The following is a 19,705-nucleotide window of genomic DNA, read 5'->3' as shown; positions in this document are numbered from 1 at the left end:
CTGTCCCTGGGGCTGCTGTAGAAGAGGACACCTAGCCACGCTCTCCGTGAGTCCCCCTGTGGCCGTGACGTGAATGCTACGCACTTCCACGTGGTGCCTTTCTTAGGAAGCACTGAACCCCCAGGATAAAGTTGAGTATCCTCATCTGAAATGATCCAAAATCCACAACTTTTGAACCACTGATGGGATTCCATAAGAGAAGTATCCCCCACCAGGACACTTCACTTCATGCACAAAATTATTTAAAATATTATATAAAATTATCTTCTGGCTACTTGCAGAAGGTGTACTTGAAACAAATGAAATTGGTGTTTAGGGTTGGCTCCTTACATCCCAACCCTCTAGCCTTTCTTGATTCCTCAGCAATGGTGCCGTCAGACTAATAATGAGAATCAAAAAGCTAAGAACGGGGCTGGGGCTGGGGCTGGGGCTGGGGCTGAGCCGTAGAGCACTTGCCTAGCACGTGCGAGGCCCTGGGCTCTATCCTCAGCACCACATAAAATAAATAAATGAAATTCAGGTATTGTGTCCATCTACAGCTAAAAAAATACATTTAAAAAAAAGCTAGGAACTCCTCCTGCAACCTATGGGGTCGCCATACATTAAAGTCACTGATAGGGGCTGGGCATGTGGCTCAAGCGTTAGCGCGCTCGCCTGGCATGCGTGCGGCCAAGGTTGGATCCTCAGCACCACATACCAACAAAGATGTTGTGTCCGCCGAGAACTAAAAAAAAATAAATATTAAAAATTCTCTCTCTCTCTCTCTCTCTCTCTCTCTCCTCTCTCACTCTCTAAAAAAAAAATAAAAAATAAAATAAAATAAAGTCACTGATAAAACTCGAAATGGGGCTGTGGTGTGGCTCAGCGGCAGAGCGCTAGCCTAGCACGTGCGAAGCCCTGAGTTCGATCCTCAGCACCACATAGAAATAAGTAAATAAAGGTATTGTGTCCAATGACATCTAAAAAATAAATATATATTTTAAAAAAAATACCCGCAATGGCACAAGGTGAATCCAGTCTGCACAGTCGGGCTGGGTGCGCAGCCTCCCCCGCAGCTTCATCCCCCCAGCACAGAACGCAAAGGCACTAGACGTCAGGGTTAATAACAGCTTTATTTGCCTCATACAGCATCACTTTCTTACATTCTCAATTAATTTGCCATTAAAGTGCCAGAAATTTTCTGAATCATGAAAACATTTGTTAAAAAAAAAGAAATCAGAACTATATCATCAGGAACATGGCGGTCATGAATCAAACGTTTCTCTTACAAAACACAGAATAGAAGTCCCTCCTGTTGAGCCAGTGGGTTGGACAATTTGCAGTTTCTAATTCCCTCTCACCTCACCTTTGAGCACTGAACTGGCTGGGACCACCACCCCTGGGGGAAAAAGCTGTGCTAAAGACCCCCAAACCACGCCCAGACTCTGGCTGTCACCTCCTCTGGGCCATCACATCCAGATGCTCTGTTTGAATAGATCTGATCTTAGGATCAAGGCTGATCTCCCCCACCCCACCCCCTGCTGCCTTTACCCCACCCTCCCCTACTAACAAAAGCCCAAAGTCATTACAATGAAAAAAAAATGGGTTTCCATTACCCCCAACACTAACAATGTTCAGTAAAAACGAGGATAATAAACACAAAAGCTGGCTTTAGTAAACAGGAGCTCTCAGCGTTCAATGCAAAAAAAAAAAAAAAAAAAAAACTGAACTCTTAAAGGCAAAATAACTGTTGACTTTGCACACGGCTGGATGAACTTGGAACTCTTCTTCCGTAGAGTTCCTGGAGCCTGTCGGTGGTTGGTTTTTCAGCACCTGCCACCGCTGGGAGAGGCAAGGTCTTTGCATTATTGCTGAGGCTGTTGGGGTGTTTCTCTTTGCAGTTTATAAACAAAGACCCCCGAGGCGGATGTATTTATAGAGATATGTACACACATACAGAGGCCCTCTACTCTTTCTTTGTGGAAACCGCCAGCTCAACCTCGGGCAGCTGGATGCCGACCTTAGTGCCACTGTCGTTGCTAGAAGAAGAGGACAGTCGGGACTTCTTAGAGGCCAGGGACACTCCACTCCCCTGTAACTTGCCTGCCTCATCATCGCTCCCGGTCACCTCGTAATGACCTTTGCTCTTTGACCCTATTCCACCAAAGGTACCGAACTTCAGCTTTCCATGCTTCCCTTTAACTTTCCCACCTTCCAGGGACATTTCTCCACCTTCAAACTCTAAAGTCCCCGTGGGGGTGGAAGGGGCAGAGAACTCCCTTTCATCACTGAAAGAATTGGAGCGGTGCCGTGGCTTCTTGCTTTTAAACAGGGAGAATTTGCCTTTGGGTGAAGATGCCTCGGCCTCTGCTTCTCCTTCCAGGGAGCCCAGGCTGGCCTTGGAACTTTTCAGGTCACCTTTGGACCCAGAGATGGATGCTTCTGGCAAACCCGTGACGCCGCCTTTCCCTTTAGGTTTGGAAAAATTAAACTTGGGCATTTTGATTTTGGACTTTTTAAGTTTTACTTCGGATTCTTCCCACTCGCCTTCTCCAGCACAGGCCTGCACGTTGGCCTCCACTTTCGGGAAGTTGATATCCACCCCCACTTCTCTGCCAACCAGCTCACGGCCAGAGAAGGTAAATTTGGGGATCTTCATCTTGGGGAATGTTACTTTTCCAGATCCACTTTCCAAGTGACCTTGAGGCCCAGACACACTCAGCCCAGGACCCTGGAGTCCAATCTGACCTCCCTTCACTCCTCCTTCTACCTTTGGTCCTGAGAAATGAAGGCCCCCAGCAAGTTTAGATGCATCCAGGTTGAGAGCAGAGGAGGCCTGGGGTCCCTTCCACTCCACCCCAGATCCTTTAACACTCATATGCCCTTCGCCCAGGCTGATATCTGGGGCACTGATACCACCTGAAACATCCACACCGCCTTTGATTTTGGGGCCCTTCAAGCTGACACCAAGATCTGACTCAGGAGATGCCACGTTGAAGGAAGGCCCTTTTACACTGATGTCAGGAACAGCTCCATGGAAACCCATTCCTGAACCTTTCAGATCACCTTTGATTTCAGGACCCGAAATCTGCCCAGTTGGGAGTTTGACATTCACACCTGGCAGGTCCATAGCACATCCAGGGGACTTGATTCCAGGCATGTGGAGATTGCCCTCCAGGCCCTGAACACTGACACCCGGCAGACTTCCTGCGACCGTGGGGCCTTTCATCTCACCCATGGCCCCGAGGCTCCCTTTCACTTTTGGTCCTTCCAAGTTCAAGTCCACATCTGGTGCTGAGATCTGAGGCCCTTTCAGGTTCACATCCATGCCTGGCCCCTTGAGCTCTCCACCAACTTGTGGCCCCTTGATGTTAATGTCCAAGTCAGACCCTGGAGTGGAGATGTCAAACTGGGGCAGCTTCATTTGGGGAAGTTTAATCCCACCTTCGGGTGCCTCCAAGCTTAGATCAGGAACACCCACGGATATTTTAGGGCCCTTGATGTCACCAGAGACAGCCAGATCTCCCTGGAGGCCTGGTCCCTTCAGTGTCATGTCTGGTGCCCCGACATGAAGCGTTGGGGCAGTGATCCCCGGCACTTTCATACCATCTCCTCCCACCTGCACCTTTCCACCGACACCTCTGAGGTCCAGCCCTGGGGCCTGCACCTTTATGCTTGGAGCCGATGCATCCAGGTCTCCCTTCAAACTTGGTCCTTTCAAGTTCAGGCCAAGATCGGGCCCAGAGACTTTTGGCATAGAGAGGCTGACTGAAGGCAAGTCCATTCCTGGCCCCTTCAGAGAGACATCAGGCCCTTCAAGCTTAACATCTGGTGTGCTCAAGCCTCCTTCAAGAGAGGGCAGCTGGGCATTGAGCTCGGCTGCCCCACCCTCCATTTTCACACCAGGGACGCTGATCTTGGGCATCGAAAAGTGGGGGAACTTGATTTTTGCTTCCGGACCATGCAGATCTACATCCGGTCCTTCCAGTCCCACACTGGGGACATCACCCTTTATCTTTGGTCCTTTCAAGTTAACATTCACATCAGGCATGGAGACTTGAGGGGCAGAAATGCCAAAAGATGGTGCTTTGATTTTAGCATCTGGGCCTGCGATGTTGATATCAGGTGTGCCTAAGTTGGCCTGCACCCTGGGGCCTTTCAAGTCGCCCTCTATTTTTGGCCCTGTCACATCCACACCTGGCATCTTGAACTTGGGACCTTCCACATTAATTCCTGGTGAAGAAATATTTAGATCAGGTGCCTGGATTTCACCCTCCAGCTTGGGGCTAGGGAGCGGGGCCTCAGTTTTAAATTTAGGTGATTTGAGGTCAAACTCTACATCTGGGAAGTACATTTTTCCAAACATAGTCTTCTTGGTTTTGGGAGATTTTACATCGACTTTGAGTGCAGCATCTGGCCCCGTGACATTGACATCTACATCAGGAGCTTTGAGACTGGCATCAATCTCAGCCCCAGGAGCATTCAAATCAAATCCCTGCTTTTTGGCCTTAACTTTAGGACCACTCATGTGAATTTTAGGCATTTTAAATTTACTTTTCTTGCCCTTGCCACCAACACTAATTTCAGGAGCTTCAACATTCAGTTCTGCCTCAGGAAGAGTCACATCGAGTGAAGGTGACTTGATGTCAGCTTTCGGACTTTTTGCCCCAAATCCAAACTTGGGTTTCTTAAACTTAGGAATCTTAACATCTGGCCCCTCAATGTTAATATCTGGGCTTTCCATGTGTACATCTAAGCTTGGAGCTTCCAAATCAACTTTGGGCCCCTTGAAGTCCATATCACCACCTTCTAGCTTGGGACCAGAAATTCCAATTTTGGGTGTCTTAAGATGCAAATCAACATCAGGAACAGTCACTTTCGGAGCAGATATTTCCAGTGATGGCATCTTCAAACTAGGGCCACTGAGTTTGGCATCAGGGCCTCCAAAATCCAGACCTGGACCTTTCAGGTCTACTTCTGGGCCTTCAATCTTAGGGCCAGACACATCGAAATCCCCTTTTACTTTGGGTCCTTTCAAATCCAGGTCAACATCAGGCATGGAGATCTTAGGAGCCTTGATATTTATCTCAGGCATCTTGAACTTGGGACCTTTCAGCTTTCCTTCTGGTCCTTCAATGTTCACATCAGGACCTTCAATGTCCACCTTGGGCCCTGAGACATCAATGTCAGCCTTGGGCAGGTTCATGTCCACTTCAGGACCCTCTCCTTTGAAGCCGGGCATGCTGAACTTGGGCATTTTCACCTTGGGCATCTTCAGGTGCCAGTCTGGGCCATGAGCATCCACATCTGGGGCACTGATGTCCACTTTGGGGCCTTTGATGTCAATGTCAGGACCCTTGAGGTCACCTTCTACTTTGGGTAGAGAAACATCCACATCGCCCTTCACTTTGGGACCTTTCAGGTTAAGGTCAATGTCAGGCATGGAGATCTTGGGGGCCTTGATGTTCATCTCGGGCATCTTGAACTTGGGAACTTTCAGCTTTGCATCTGGTCCTTCAATGTTCACATCTGGAACCTCAATGTCCACCTTGGGCCCTGAGACATCAATGTCAGCCTTGGGCAGGTTCACGTCTACTTCAGGACCCTCTCCTTTGAAGCCGGGCATGCTGAACTTGGGCATTTTCACCTTGGGCATCTTCAAGTGCCAGTCTGGGCCATGAACATCCACATCCGGAGCACTGATGTCTACCTTGGGGCCTTTGATGTCAACTTCAGGGCCTTTGAGGTCACCTTCCACGTTGGGCAGAGAAACATCCACATCACCTTTCACCTTTGGACCCTTCAGATTCAGGTCAACTTCAGGCATGGAGATCTTGGGGGCCTTGAGATGCAGGTCAGGCATTTTAAACTTTGGACCCTTCAGTTTCCCTTCCGGACCATGAATGTCAATGTCAGGAGTGTCTAAGTCCAGCTTAGGGCCTTTGATATCCACTTTTGGGCCCTTCAAATCTCCTTCAGGTGCAGGAATAGAAACATCCAAATCTCCTTTTATCTTAGGTCCTTTCAAGTTCAAATCAATGTCACTCATGGAGATTTGGGGAGTTTTGAAATGGACATCAGGCATCTTAAATTTAGGACCTTTGATTTTCCCTTCAGGGCCTTCAATATCCACCTCTGGCCCTTTCAGATCACCTTCCACCTTAGGTAGGGAAAGGTCCACATCTCCCTTTACCTTTGGCCCTTTGAGATTTAAGTCAAAGTCAGGCATGGAAATCTTGGGAGCTTTGATATTCATCTCTGGCATTTTAAATTTGGGCCCTTTTAATTTTCCTTCTGGACCTTCAATATTGACATCAGGAACATCAATGTCCACACTGGGGCCCTTGATATCAATGTCAGGGCCCTTGAGATCACCTTCTACTTTGGGTAGAGAAACATCCACATCACCCTTCACTTTGGGACCCTTTAAGTTAAAGTCAATGTCAGGCATGGAGATCTTGGGGGCCTTGATGTTCATCTCTGGCATCTTGAACTTGGGAACTTTCAGCTTTGCATCTGGTCCTTCAATGTTCACATCTGGAACCTCGATGTCCACCTTGGGACCTGAGACATCAATGTCAGCCTTGGGCAGGTTCACGTCCACTTCAGGACCCTCTCCTTTGAAGCCAGGCATGCTGAACTTGGGCATTTTCACCTTGGGCATCTTCAAGTGCCAGTCTGGGCCATGAGCATCCACATCAGGGGCACTGATGTCCACTTTGGGGCCTTTGATGTCAATGTCAGGACCCTTGAGGTCACCTTCTACTTTGGGTAGAGAAACATCAACATCACCCTTCACTTTGGGACCTTTCAGGTTAAAGTCAATGTCAGGCATAGAGATTTTGGGGGCCTTGATGTTCATCTCTGGCATCTTGAACTTGGGACCTTTCAGCTTTGCATCTGGACCTTCAATGTTCACATCTGGAACCTCGATGTCCACCTTGGGCCCTGAGACATCAATGTCAGCCTTGGGCAGGTTCACGTCCACTTCAGGGCCTTCTCCTTTGAAGCCGGGCATGCTGAACTTGGGCATTTTCACCTTGGGCATCTTCAAGTGCCAGTCTGGGCCTTGCACATCCACATCTGGAGCACTGATGTCTACCTTGGGGCCTTTGATGTCAACTTCAGGGCCTTTGAGGTCACCTTCCACTTTGGGCAGAGAAACATCCACATCACCTTTCACCTTTGGACCCTTCAGATTCAGATCGACTTCAGGCATGGAGATCTTGGGGGCCTTGAGATGCAGGTCAGGCATTTTAAACTTTGGACCCTTCAGTTTCCCTTCCGGACCATGAATGTCAATGTCAGGAGTGTCTAAGTCCACCTTGGGTCCTGAGACATCAATATCGGCCTTGGGCAGGTTCACGTCCACTTCAGGGCCTTCTCCTTTGAAGCCGGGCATGCTGAACTTGGGCATTTTCACCTTGGGCATCTTCAGGTGCCAGTCTGGGCCCTGAACATCCACATCTGGAGCATCAATGTCCACTTTGGGGCCTTTGATGTCGATTTCAGGACCCTTGAGGTCACCTTCTACTCTAGGCAGAGACACATCCACATCTCCTTTCACCTTAGGGCCCTTCATGTGCAAATCAAAGTCAGGCATGGAGATCTTGGGGGCTTTGATGTTCATCTCGGGCATCTTGAACTTGGGACCTTTCAACTTTCCTTCAGGTCCTTCAATACTAACATCAGGACCTTCAATGTCCACCTTAGGCCCTGAGACATCAATGTCAGCTTTCGGCAAGTTCACATCAACATCTGGTCCTTCTCCCTTGAAGCCTGGCATGCTGAATTTGGGCATTTTTATCTTGGGCATCTTCAAGTGCCAGTCTGGGCCATGAACATCCACATCTGGAACATCAACGTCCACTTTGGGGCCTTTAATGTCCACTTCAGGAACTTTAATCTCACCTTCCACTTTTGGCAGAGACACATCCACATCGCCCTTCACTTTGGGGCCTTTCAGGTTAAGGTCAATGTCAGGCATGGAGATCTTGGGGGCCTTGATGTTCATCTCTGGCATCTTGAACTTGGGACCTTTCAGCTTTCCTTCTGGCCCTTCAATGTTCACATCAGGACCTTCAATGTCCACCTTGGGCCCTGAGACATCAATGTCAGCCTTGGGCAGGTTCACGTCCACTTCAGGACCCTCTCCTTTGAAGCCGGGCATGCTGAACTTGGGCATTTTCACCTTGGGCATCTTCAGGTGCCAGTCTGGGCCATGCACATCCACATCAGGGGCACTGATGTCCATTTTTGGACCTTTGATATCAACTTCTGGGCCTTTTAGATCTCCTTCAATCTTGGGGAGAGAAGCATCCACATCACCCTTCATCTTGGGGCCCTTCATGTTCAAGTCAATGTCAGGCATAGATATTTTGGGAGCCTTTAAATGCATTTCTGGCATCTTAAATTTGGGTCCCTTCAATTTACCCTCTGGGCCTTCTATATTAATATCAGGAGTGTCAATGTCCACTTTGGGGCCCTTAATGTTCACCTCAGGACCCTTTACATCACCTTCCACTTTTGGCAGAGAAACATCCACATCACCCTTCAGTTTGGGGCCCTTCAGGTTTAGATCAAAGTCAGGCATGGAGATCTTAGGGGCCTTGATGTTCATCTCAGGCATCTTGAATTTGGGACCCTTCAGTTTTGCATCTGGACCTTCAATGTTGACATCAGGGACATCAACGTCTACACTGGGGCCAGAAATGTCAATGTCAGCCTTGGGCAGGTTCACATCCACTTCAGGACCCTCTCCTTTGAAGCCGGGCATGCTGAACTTGGGCATTTTCACCTTGGGCATCTTCAGGTGCCAGTCTGGTCCATGAACATCCACTTCTGGGGCACTGATGTCCACTTTAGGGCCTTTGATATCAACCTCTGGCCCTTTCAGATCCCCTTCAAGTTTGGGTGGAGAAATATCCATATCACCTTTCACCTTGGGACCCTTCAGATTTAAGTCAATGTCAGGCATGGAGATCTTAGGGGCCTTGATGTTCATGTCAGGCATCTTGAATTTGGGACCTTTTATGCTTCCTTCTGGACCTTCCACATTGAGTTCTGGGCCCTCAACATTCAGAGTGGGACCTTCTATGTTGATGTCTCCTTTTGGTAGATCCACAGCCATTTCTGGACCTTCTGCTTTTAAGCCAGGAACACCAAATTTGGGCATTTTCATCTTGGGCATTTTCACATTCAAATCTGGACCATGAACATCTACTTCAGGTGCATTAAGGTGGACATCTGGTGCCTGAATATCCACTTTGGGACCTTTAAATTCTCCTTCTAAAGTTGGACCTGCAACATCTAAATCTCCTTTGACTTTAGGACCTTTCAAATTTAACTCCACATCAGGCATAGACACTTTGGGAGATGAGATACTCAGGAAAGGCATTTTAAACTTAGATCCTTTCACTTTTCCTTGAACTTCAACTTCAGGAGCATTAAGATCAACTTTTGGGCCAGTTACATCAATATCTGGCTTTTTAGCTTTAATATCCACCTCAGGTGTCTGAACTTTGGAGCCCGAAAAATTAAATTTGGGAAGTTTAAAACGAGATTTCTTTGACTTGCCTTCAATATTGAGCTTCGGACCAGAAATGTCTACTTCTGGGCCTTTCACATCCAGTTTGGGAGCTTTAATGTCACCCTCCAGTTTTGGCCCAGAGATATCAACATCTCCCTTCAGCTTTGATCCCTTCAAATTCAAGTCAATTTCTGGCATGGAGATCTTAGGCATGTTTACATGCATTTCAGGCATCTTCAGTTTGGGACCTTTTAATTTGCCTTCTGGGCCATGAATGTCAATATCTGGAACATCTACGTCCAATTTTGGGCCTGTTATGTCAAATGTAGGTCCTTTCAAATCACCTTCTACATTTGGAAGTGAAACATCCACCTCTCCTTTCACTTTAGGGCCTTTAAGATTAAGGTCCAAATCTGGCATTGAGATCTTGGGGGCCTTGATGTTCATCTCAGGCATCTTGAACTTGGGTCCTTTCAGTTTTGCATCTGGACCTTCAATATTCACATCAGGACCTTCAATGTCCACCTTAGGCCCTGAGACATCAATGTCAGCTTTCGGCAAGTTCACATCAACCTCTGGTCCTTCTCCCTTGAAGCCTGGCATGCTGAACTTGGGCATTTTTATCTTGGGCATCTTCAAGTGCCAATCTGGGCCATGAACATCCACATCTGGAACATCAACGTCCACTTTGGGGCCTTTAATGTCCACTTCAGGAACTTTAATCTCACCTTCCACTTTTGGCAGAGACACGTCCACATCGCCCTTCACTTTGGGACCTTTCAGGTTAAGGTCAATGTCAGGCATGGAGATCTTGGGGGCCTTGATGTTCATCTCTGGCATCTTGAACTTGGGAACTTTCAGCTTTGCATCTGGTCCTTCAATGTTCACATCAGGACCTTCAATGTCCACCTTGGGACCTGAGACATCAATGTCAGCCTTGGGCAGGTTCACGTCCACTTCAGGACCCTCTCCTTTGAAGCCGGGCATGCTGAACTTGGGCATTTTCACCTTGGGCATCTTCAAGTGCCAGTCCGGGCCATGAGCATCCACATCTGGGGCATCGATGTCCACTTTGGGGCCTTTGATGTCAACATCAGGACCCTTTAAGTCACCTTCCACTTTTGGCAGAGAAACATCCACATCACCTTTCACCTTAGGGCCCTTCATGTGCAAATCAAAGTCAGGCATGGAGATCTTGGGGGCTTTGATGTTCATCTCGGGCATCTTGAACTTGGGACCTTTCAACTTTCCTTCAGGTCCTTCAATACTAACATCAGGACCTTCAATGTCCAACTTGGGTCCTGAGACATCAATATCGGCCTTGGGCAGGTTCACGTCCACTTCAGGGCCTTCTCCTTTGAAGCCGGGCATGCTGAACTTGGGCATTTTCACCTTGGGCATCTTCAGGTGCCAGTCTGGGCCCTGAACATCCACATCTGGAGCATCAATGTCCACTTTGGGGCCTTTGATGTCGATTTCAGGACCCTTGAGGTCACCTTCTACTCTAGGCAGAGACACATCCACATCTCCTTTCACCTTAGGGCCCTTCATGTGCAAATCAAAGTCAGGCATGGAGATCTTGGGGGCTTTGATGTTCATCTCGGGCATCTTGAACTTGGGACCTTTCAACTTTCCTTCAGGTCCTTCAATACTAACATCAGGACCTTCAATGTCCACCTTAGGCCCTGAGACATCAATGTCAGCTTTCGGCAAGTTCACATCAACCTCTGGTCCTTCTCCCTTGAAGCCTGGCATGCTGAACTTGGGCATTTTTATCTTGGGCATCTTCAAGTGCCAGTCTGGGCCATGAACATCCACATCTGGAACATCAACGTCCACTTTGGGGCCTTTAATGTCCGCTTCAGGAACTTTAATCTCACCTTCCACTTTTGGCAGAGACACGTCCACATCGCCCTTCACTTTGGGGCCTTTCAGGTTAAGGTCAATGTCAGGCATGGAGATCTTGGGGGCCTTGATGTTCATCTCCGGCATCTTGAACTTGGGACCTTTCAGCTTTCCTTCTGGTCCTTCAATGTTCACATCAGGACCTTCAATGTCCACCTTGGGACCTGAGACATCAATGTCAGCCTTGGGCAGGTTCACGTCCACTTCAGGACCCTCTCCTTTGAAGCCGGGCATGCTGAACTTGGGCATTTTCACCTTGGGCATCTTCAGGTGCCAGTCTGGGCCTTGCACATCCACATCAGGGGCACTGATGTCCATTTTTGGACCTTTGATATCAACTTCTGGGCCTTTTAGATCTCCTTCAATCTTGGGGAGAGAAGCATCCACATCGCCCTTCACTTTGGGGCCTTTCAGGTTAAGGTCAATGTCAGGCATGGAGATCTTGGGGGCCTTGATGTTCATCTCTGGCATCTTGAACTTGGGACCTTTCAGCTTTCCTTCTGGCCCTTCAATGTTCACATCAGGACCTTCAATGTCCACCTTGGGTCCTGAGACATCAATGTCAGCCTTGGGCAGGTTCACGTCCACTTCAGGACTCTCTCCCTTGAAGCCAGGCATGCTGAATTTGGGCATTTTCATCTTGGGCATCTTCAAATGCCAATCTGGGCCATGAACATCAGGAGCATTAACATCTATTTTGGGGCCCTTGATATTTACATCTGGTACTTTTATTTTACCTTCTACCTCAGGCACAGACACATCCACATCTCCCTTGATTTTGGGTCCTTTCAAATTTAGATCAACATCAGGCATAGAAATATTAGGGGCTTTGAAGTGCATATCAGGCATCTTGAACTTAGGGCCTTTCAATTTTCCCTCTGGTCCTTCAATATCAACTTCTGGCCCACTGATATCCATATGTGGCCCTTTGAGGTCTCCTTCCAATTTTGGAACATCCACATCCACCTCTCCCTTTACCTTGGGACTCTTTAAGTGTAGATCAATATCTGGCATGGAAATTTTAGGAGCTTTAAAGTGCATGTCTGGCATCTTAAATTTAGGACTTTTCCATTTACCATCTGGGCCTTCCACAGAGACTTCTGGGAGATCAGCATCTAATTTGGGGCCCTTGACATCCAGTTCAGGACCCTTTAACTCCCCTTCAAGCTTTGGAACAGATACATCAATGTCTCCTTTGACTTTAGGTCCCTTTAAGTTAAAGTCCACATCAGGCATGGAGATCTTGGGGGCATGAAAGTGCATCTCAGGCATCTTAAACTTGGGACCCTTCAGCTTCCCTTCTGGACCCTCAAGGCTCACATCTGGAATGTCAATGTCCACCTTGGGCCCTGACACATCAATATCGGCCTTAGGCAGGTTCACGTCCACTTCAGGACCCTCTGCTTTGAAGCCGGGCATGCTGAACTTGGGCATTTTCATCTTGGGCATCTTCAGGTGCCAGTCTGGGCCATGAGCATCCACGTCTGGGGTGCTGATGTCAACTTTTGGCCCTTTAATGTCCACATCTGGCACTTTCATCTCACCTTCCATCTTGGGCACTGTCACATCCACATCTCCTTTGACTTTGGGGCCTTTCAAGTGTAAGTCCACATCAGGCATGGAGATCTTGGGGGCCTTGAAGTGCATGTCTGGCATCTTAAACTTGGGACCCTTCAACTTTGCATCAGGACACTCCAAATCAACATCAGGCACTTCCACATCCACACTGGGACCTTTCAAATCTCCTTCCAATTTTGGCACAGACACATCCAAATCACCCTTGACTTTGGGTCCTTTCAAGTGTAAGTCCACATCAGGCATGGAGATCTTGGGGGCCTTGAAGTGCATGTCAGGCATCTTAAACTTGGGACCCTTCAGCTTCCCTTCTGGACCCTCAATATTCACATCTGGAACGTCAATGTCCACCTTGGGCCCTGACACATCAATGTCGGCCTTGGGCAGGTTCACGTCCACTTCAGGACCCTCTGCTTTGAAGCCGGGCATGCTGAACTTGGGCATTTTCATCTTGGGCATCTTCAGGTGCCAGTCTGGGCCATGAACATCCACGTCTGGGGCATCGATGTCCACTTTGGGCCCTTTGATGTCCACATCTGGCACTTTCATCTCACCTTCCATCTTGGGCACTGTCACATCCACATCCCCTTTGACTTTGGGGCCTTTCAAGTGTAAGTCCACATCAGGCATGGAGATCTTGGGGGCCTTGAAGTGCATGTCTGGCATCTTAAACTTGGGACCCTTCAACTTTGCATCAGGACACTCCAAATCAACATCAGGCACTTCCACATCCACACTGGGACCTTTCAAATCTCCTTCCAATTTTGGCACAGACACATCCATATCACCCTTGACTTTGGGTCCTTTCAAGTGTAAGTCCACATCAGGCATGGAGATCTTGGGGGCCTTGAAGTGCATGTCAGGCATCTTAAACTTGGGGCCTTTCAACTTTGCATCAGGACACTCCAAATCAACATCAGGTACCTCCACATCTACACTAGGACCCTTGATATCAACTTGCGGACCTCTGAGATCGCCTTCCAGTTCTGGCATAGAAGCATCTATCTCGCCTTTCAGTTTGGGTCCCTTCAAATTCAAGTCCACATCTGGCATAGATATCTTGGGAGCTTTGATATTCAACTTGGGCATCTTAAATTTGGAGCCTTTCAATTTTCCTTCTGGTCCTTCAATATCCAAATCAGGGGCATCAATATCCAAGCTGGGTCCAGACACATCAATGTCAGCCTTGGGCAGTTTCACATCCACCTCTGGGCTCTCTGCTTTGAAGCCAGGCATGCTGAACTTGGGCATTTTCATCTTGGGCATCTTCAGGTGCCAGTCTGGGCCATGAACATCCACGTCTGGGGCATCAATGTCCACTTTGGGCCCTTTGATGTCCACATCTGGCACTTTCATCTCACCTTCTATCTTGGGCACTGTCACATCCACATCCCCTTTGACTTTGGGGCCTTTCAAGTGTAAGTCCACATCAGGCATGGAGATCTTGGGGGCCTTGAAGTGCATGTCGGGCATCTTAAACTTGGGGCCTTTCAATTTTCCTTCTGGGCATTCAATATCAATATCACCAACATCCACATCCATCTTAGGGGCTTTCACATCAACTTCTGGACCTTTCAGGTCTCCCTCCACTTTGGGAAGGGAAACATCCACATCAGTTTTCAGTTTAGGAGCTTTCAGATTAAGTCCAACATCTGGCATAGAAATTTTGTGTGTCTGTATATTCATACTTGGCATCTTGAACTTGGGGCCCTTTAGTTTCCCCTCTGGAGCTTCAATATTCACGTCTGGAGCCTCAATGTTCACTTGGGGTCCTGAAACATCAATGTTGGCCTTAGGAAGATTCACATCCACTTCAGGACCCTCTCCTTTGAAGCCAGGCATGCTGAACTTGGGCATTTTCACCTTGGGCATCTTCAGGTGCCAGTCTGGTCCATGAACTTCCACATCTGGTGCATTGATGTCCACTTTGGGGCCTTTCACATCAACAGAAGGAGCTTTGATCTCGCCTTCGATTTTGGGGGCTGTAACATCATAATCTCCTTTTACCTTAGGACCTTTTAAATGCAAACCAACATCTGGCATGGATATCTTCTGAGGCTTTATGTTCATTTCTGGCAGCTTAAATTTGGGACCTTTGAGTTTTGCATCTGGACCTTCAATATTCACATCTGGAACTTCAACATCCACCTTGGGTCCTGAGACATCGATGTTGGCCTTAGGCAGATTCACATCGACATCTGGGCCCTCTGCTTTGAAGCCGGGCATGCTGAACTTGGGCATTTTCATTTTGGGCATCTTCAGGTGCCAGTCTGGGCCATGGACATCCACATCTGGAGCATCAATGCCAACTTTGGGCCCTTTAATGTCAACATCTGGCACTTTTATTTCACCTTCTACATCAGGTAAAGACACATCTACATCTCCCTTTACTTTTGGCCCCTTAACATTCAAGTCCACATCAGGCATGGAGATCTTGGGGGCCTTGAAGTGCATCTCAGGCATCTTAAACTTGGGACCCTTCAGCTTCCCTTCTGGACCTTCAAGGCTCACATCTGGGGTTTCAATATCAACTTTGGGTCCAGCAATGTCAATGTCGGCCTTGGGTAGTTTCACATCCACCTCTGGGCTCTCTGCTTTGAAGCCAGGCATGCTGAACTTGGGCATTTTCATCTTGGGCATCTTCAGGTGCCAGTCTGGGCCATGAACATCCACATCTGGGGCATCAATGTCCACTTTGGGGCCTTTGATGTCCACATCTGGCACTTTCATTTCACCTTCTATCTTGGGCACTGTCACATCCACATCCACATCCCCTTTGACTTTGGGGCCTTTCAAGTGTAAGTCCACATCAGGCATGGAGATCTTGGGGGCCTTGAAGTGCATGTCTGGCATCTTAAACTTGGGACCCTTTAGCTTCCCTTCCGGACCCTCAAGGCTCACATCTGGAGCCTCAATGTCCACTTTTGGTCCTGAAACATCCATGTCAGCCTTGGGCAGGTTCAAATCCACATCTGGACCCTCACCTTTGAGGCTGGGCATGCTGAACTTGGGCATTTTCATCTTGGGCATTTTCAGGCTCCAGTCTGGACCTTGAACTTCCACATCTGGTGCTTTGATGTCTACCGCGGGACCTTTGATGTCACCCTCTATTTTGGGGGCAGACAGATCTAGATTTCCTTTCATTTTTGGCCCTTTGAGATCCAGGTCAACATCTGGCAAAGGCATCTTTGGAGCCTTGAAGTGCATCTCAGGCATCTTAAACTTTGGACCTTTCAACTTCCCTTCTGGTCCTTCAAGGCTCAGGTCTGGAGCACTAATATCCACCTTTGGTGCAGAAATGTCCACATCTGCCTTGGGAAGGTTCACATCCAATTCTGGGCCTTCTCCTTTGAGGCTGGGCATGCTAAATTTGGGCATTTTAATCTTTGGCATTTTCAGGTTCCAATCAGGACCGTGAACATCAACATCTGGGGCACTGACATCTACTTTTGGACCTTTCAGATCCCCTTCTATCTTTGGCACTGTAACATCGTATTCTCCCTTGACCTTGGGACCTCTCATATGCAAATCCACATCAGGCATGGAGATCTTGGGGGCCTTGATGTTCATCTCTGGCATCTTAATCTTGGGACCCTTCAGATTTCCTTCAGGTCCTTCAATGTTCACATCTGGAACGTCAACATCCACCTTGGGTCCCGAGACTTCAATGTTGGCCTTAGGGAGGTTCACATCCACATCCGGGCCCTCTGCTTTGAAGCCAGGCGTGCTGAACTTGGGCATTTTCATTTTGGGCATCTTCAGGTGCCAGTCTGGGCCACGAGCTTCCACATCTGGGACATCAATGTCCACTTTGGCACTTTTGAGTTCAACGTCGGGAACTTTAATGTCACTTTCGACCTTTGGCACTGTGACATTATATTCTCCTTTCACACTAGGGCCTTTCAGTTCTAAGTCCACATCTGGCATGGAGATCTTGGGAGCTTTGATGTTCATTTCAGGCATTTTAAACTTAGGCCCTTTCAATTTGCCTTCTGGTCCCTCAATGCTCACGTCTGGAGCACTAATCTCTACCTTGGGCCCAGAAATGTCCACATCAGGCTTCGGCAAATTCACATCCACTTCTGCACCCTCTGCTTTGAGCCCTGGCACACTAAATTTGGGCATTTTCATCTTGGGCATCTTCAGGTGCCAGTCTGGGCCATGAGCTTCTACATCTGGGACATCAATGTTCACTTTCGGGCCTTTCAGTTCTCCTTCCAGCTTTGGAACTGTGACATCATACTCTCCCTTCACCTTTGTACCTTTAACATGCAAATCCACATCAGGCATGGAGATCTTTGGTGTCTTGACACTCACTTCAGGCACCTTAATATCAGGACCTTTAAGTTTGCCCCCCAGGCCCTCCATCTTGACATCTGGAGCTTCCACGTTGACCTCTGGCCCTGAAATACTGACATTTCCTTTGGGTAGAGTCATTTCTACATCTGGGCCTTCCCCTTTGCCCCCTGGAGTGCTGAACTGGGGCATTTTCATCTTGGGCATTTTCAGGTTCCCGTGAACTTCCACATCCGGGGCACTGACGTCCACTTTGGGGCCTTTGACATCAATTTCAGGGACCCTGACTGTCCCTTCTACTTTGGGGAGTGTGACATCCACACCCCCTTTCCCTTTAGGTGCAGCCACGTTTAAGTCCACATCTGCCATAGAGATCCTACAGGTTCCTGTTTTCCCAGAAGGACTGCCCAGCTTGGGGCCTGTCAAGGTCCCCTCTAAGTTTGGTGTCTCTATGTCCACTTTGGAGCCTTTAACTGCCACTTGAGGGCCTTTAACATCACCTTTCACCTCAGGGGCAGAAACCTTAATATTTCCTTTTAGTTTAGGGGACCCGAGACTCAGATCCACATCCTGCATAGAGATTTTAGGTTTCTGAATAATCATTTCAGGAGTCTTGACTTTGGCACCCTTCATCTTCCCTTCCAGCCCACCAGTAGAGATCTCAGGTAGGCTCACACCCCCAGAGGCCCCAGGAAGAGTCACTTCACCTGTAGGCAGTGTCACATCAATGCCAGCTCCCTCTCCCTTTGAACCTGATGCAGAGAATTTAGGGACTTTCATCTGGGGCACATTCAGTTTGCCCCCAGGCCCATGAATATCAACGTCAGGGGCTCGAATTTCCACACTGGGGCCCGTGATGCTGCCCTCAATTTTGGGAGCAGAGGCATCTATTCCTATGCTTCCCAGTGGCTTGGAACCTTTCAGGCCTAAGTCACCCTCAAGTGACGGCCCAGCCATCTGAGGGCCTTTCAGCTTCCCATCAAGCCCCGCAATATTGGCAGAGGGGGCACTGACTTCCAGGTGAGGGGCTTGGATATTCCCACCAATGGTCAAGCCGGGCTTGCCGCCCTTATGCCCTACAGAGAATTCAGGCGCAGAAACATTCAATCCTACCTCTGGAGCCTGGCCCTCGGGCCCGGCGGACACACCAAATTTTGGCATCTTCATGGTAGGAATCTTAATTTTGCCAGTATCGCAGCTCTGGGGGGATGGGCCCTGCACCTCTGCTACCCCATCCTCAAGAGCAGATGAGATATCCACTCCTGGAACTTGGATCCCTCCTTTGCCACCCAAGCCTGAGCCCTTTGCACTGACACTGACACCGGTGCTTCCCACCTTTATACCAGGCACAGTGACCTGGAGTTTCGAGTGGCCAGCACCCTGAAGCTCTGGTCCCGAGGCAGAAATGGCCCCTGCCTGGGCAGCACCTGCGGTTGGAAAGACCCCCGAGCCTGAGGGCAATCGGATCACTGTCTTCCCAGGCTGGGTCTCCACATCCACATTGGAGATTTCAGTCACTTCATGCCTTGGAATCTTGATCATGAATTCAGGGCTGCTGATGTCGATGTCTTTGGATCCTTCCCGGCCGGTCACATCCACAGTGTAGGCTGTGACCCTTCTGGTCACTGTGATGGTGCGGCTCTGGGTCTCCCCGAGGTCCCCTTCCACGCCATCTTCCGACTTCAGCCGAGGCTTGATCTTTGTGGTGTAGATGCGCTGGTACTCCTCATCATCCCCGCTCTGCAGAAAGACATGCCCCGCAGAGGTTGCAGCAGAGCCTGCCTACGTTGGCAGATGCCCGGCCGCAGCCTAGCTGACAACCTGGCTGCCGGTTTCCCAAAGGAGCTGGGACTATAACCCAGGTCCAGGGAGCCTCCTGGAGCAGAGCACAAGGGACTGAAGAAGGGAGCTGACAGCCACATCCCAGGAGGAAAACAGAAATGATCGGGGTGAATTCTGGTATCAAAAACCATGGAGAGGCTGGGATAGACTCCTGGACCCCGCCGTCTTGGAGGAGGACCTATAATCCAAGAGAGCTTCAACCTGGAATGTCCCAGGGACAGGATGGGGGACCCACCAGCTCTCAACTCTCAACTCACTGGTTGTTTGTTTAATCAAAAAGAGGCTCCCAGGCCCTGCGTTGGAATGCACTTGTTGAGCCCAAGAGCCTGGATCTGCTTTGGCTACCACTTTCACTTTGAGGAGCTGTCATTTGCTTAATGAACAAGCCATCAGAAGAAGCAGAGAAGCATTCCTACGGGCACAGAGAAAAATGGTATCTGTGAAACAGAGGGGGAAGTAATTCAAAGAGCTTGCAGAGTGGCCAACCTTCCTCCTGGTCTCTAGGCCCAGACCCCATGAGCTGGTTCCCATGCCATGGCACAGTGGGCACTCTCAAGAGACTGATGGAAGACTGACGGG

At 48.9% G+C, this 19,705-nt stretch overlaps 1 protein-coding gene across 2 annotated transcripts in view; it reads right to left on the bottom strand.

Moving 5' to 3' along the window:
• Positions 1-19,705, bottom strand: part of Ahnak (AHNAK nucleoprotein) — a 96,494-nt gene that overhangs the window by 59,058 nt on the left and 17,731 nt on the right. Inside the window, exon 6 of one of the 2 annotated variants that reach the window (XM_077798050.1) lies at positions 1,094-19,024. The exons of the other annotated variant lie outside the window; for it this stretch is intronic. Within the exon in view, the coding sequence (XP_077654176.1) occupies positions 1,946-19,024 (17,079 nt within the window). The 3' untranslated portion in view covers positions 1,094-1,945. Of the gene's footprint in view, positions 1-1,093; positions 19,025-19,705 lie in introns of those variants that run through there. 2 annotated transcript variants of the gene reach the window in all.

This window comes from Urocitellus parryii, chromosome 4, assembly GCF_045843805.1.
Source record: "Urocitellus parryii isolate mUroPar1 chromosome 4, mUroPar1.hap1, whole genome shotgun sequence".
In the NCBI taxonomy this organism is placed as follows: domain Eukaryota; kingdom Metazoa; phylum Chordata; class Mammalia; order Rodentia; family Sciuridae; genus Urocitellus; species Urocitellus parryii.
The sequence above is the reverse complement of the archived record's forward strand: the minus strand, read 5'-3'. Positions and strand labels throughout refer to the sequence as shown.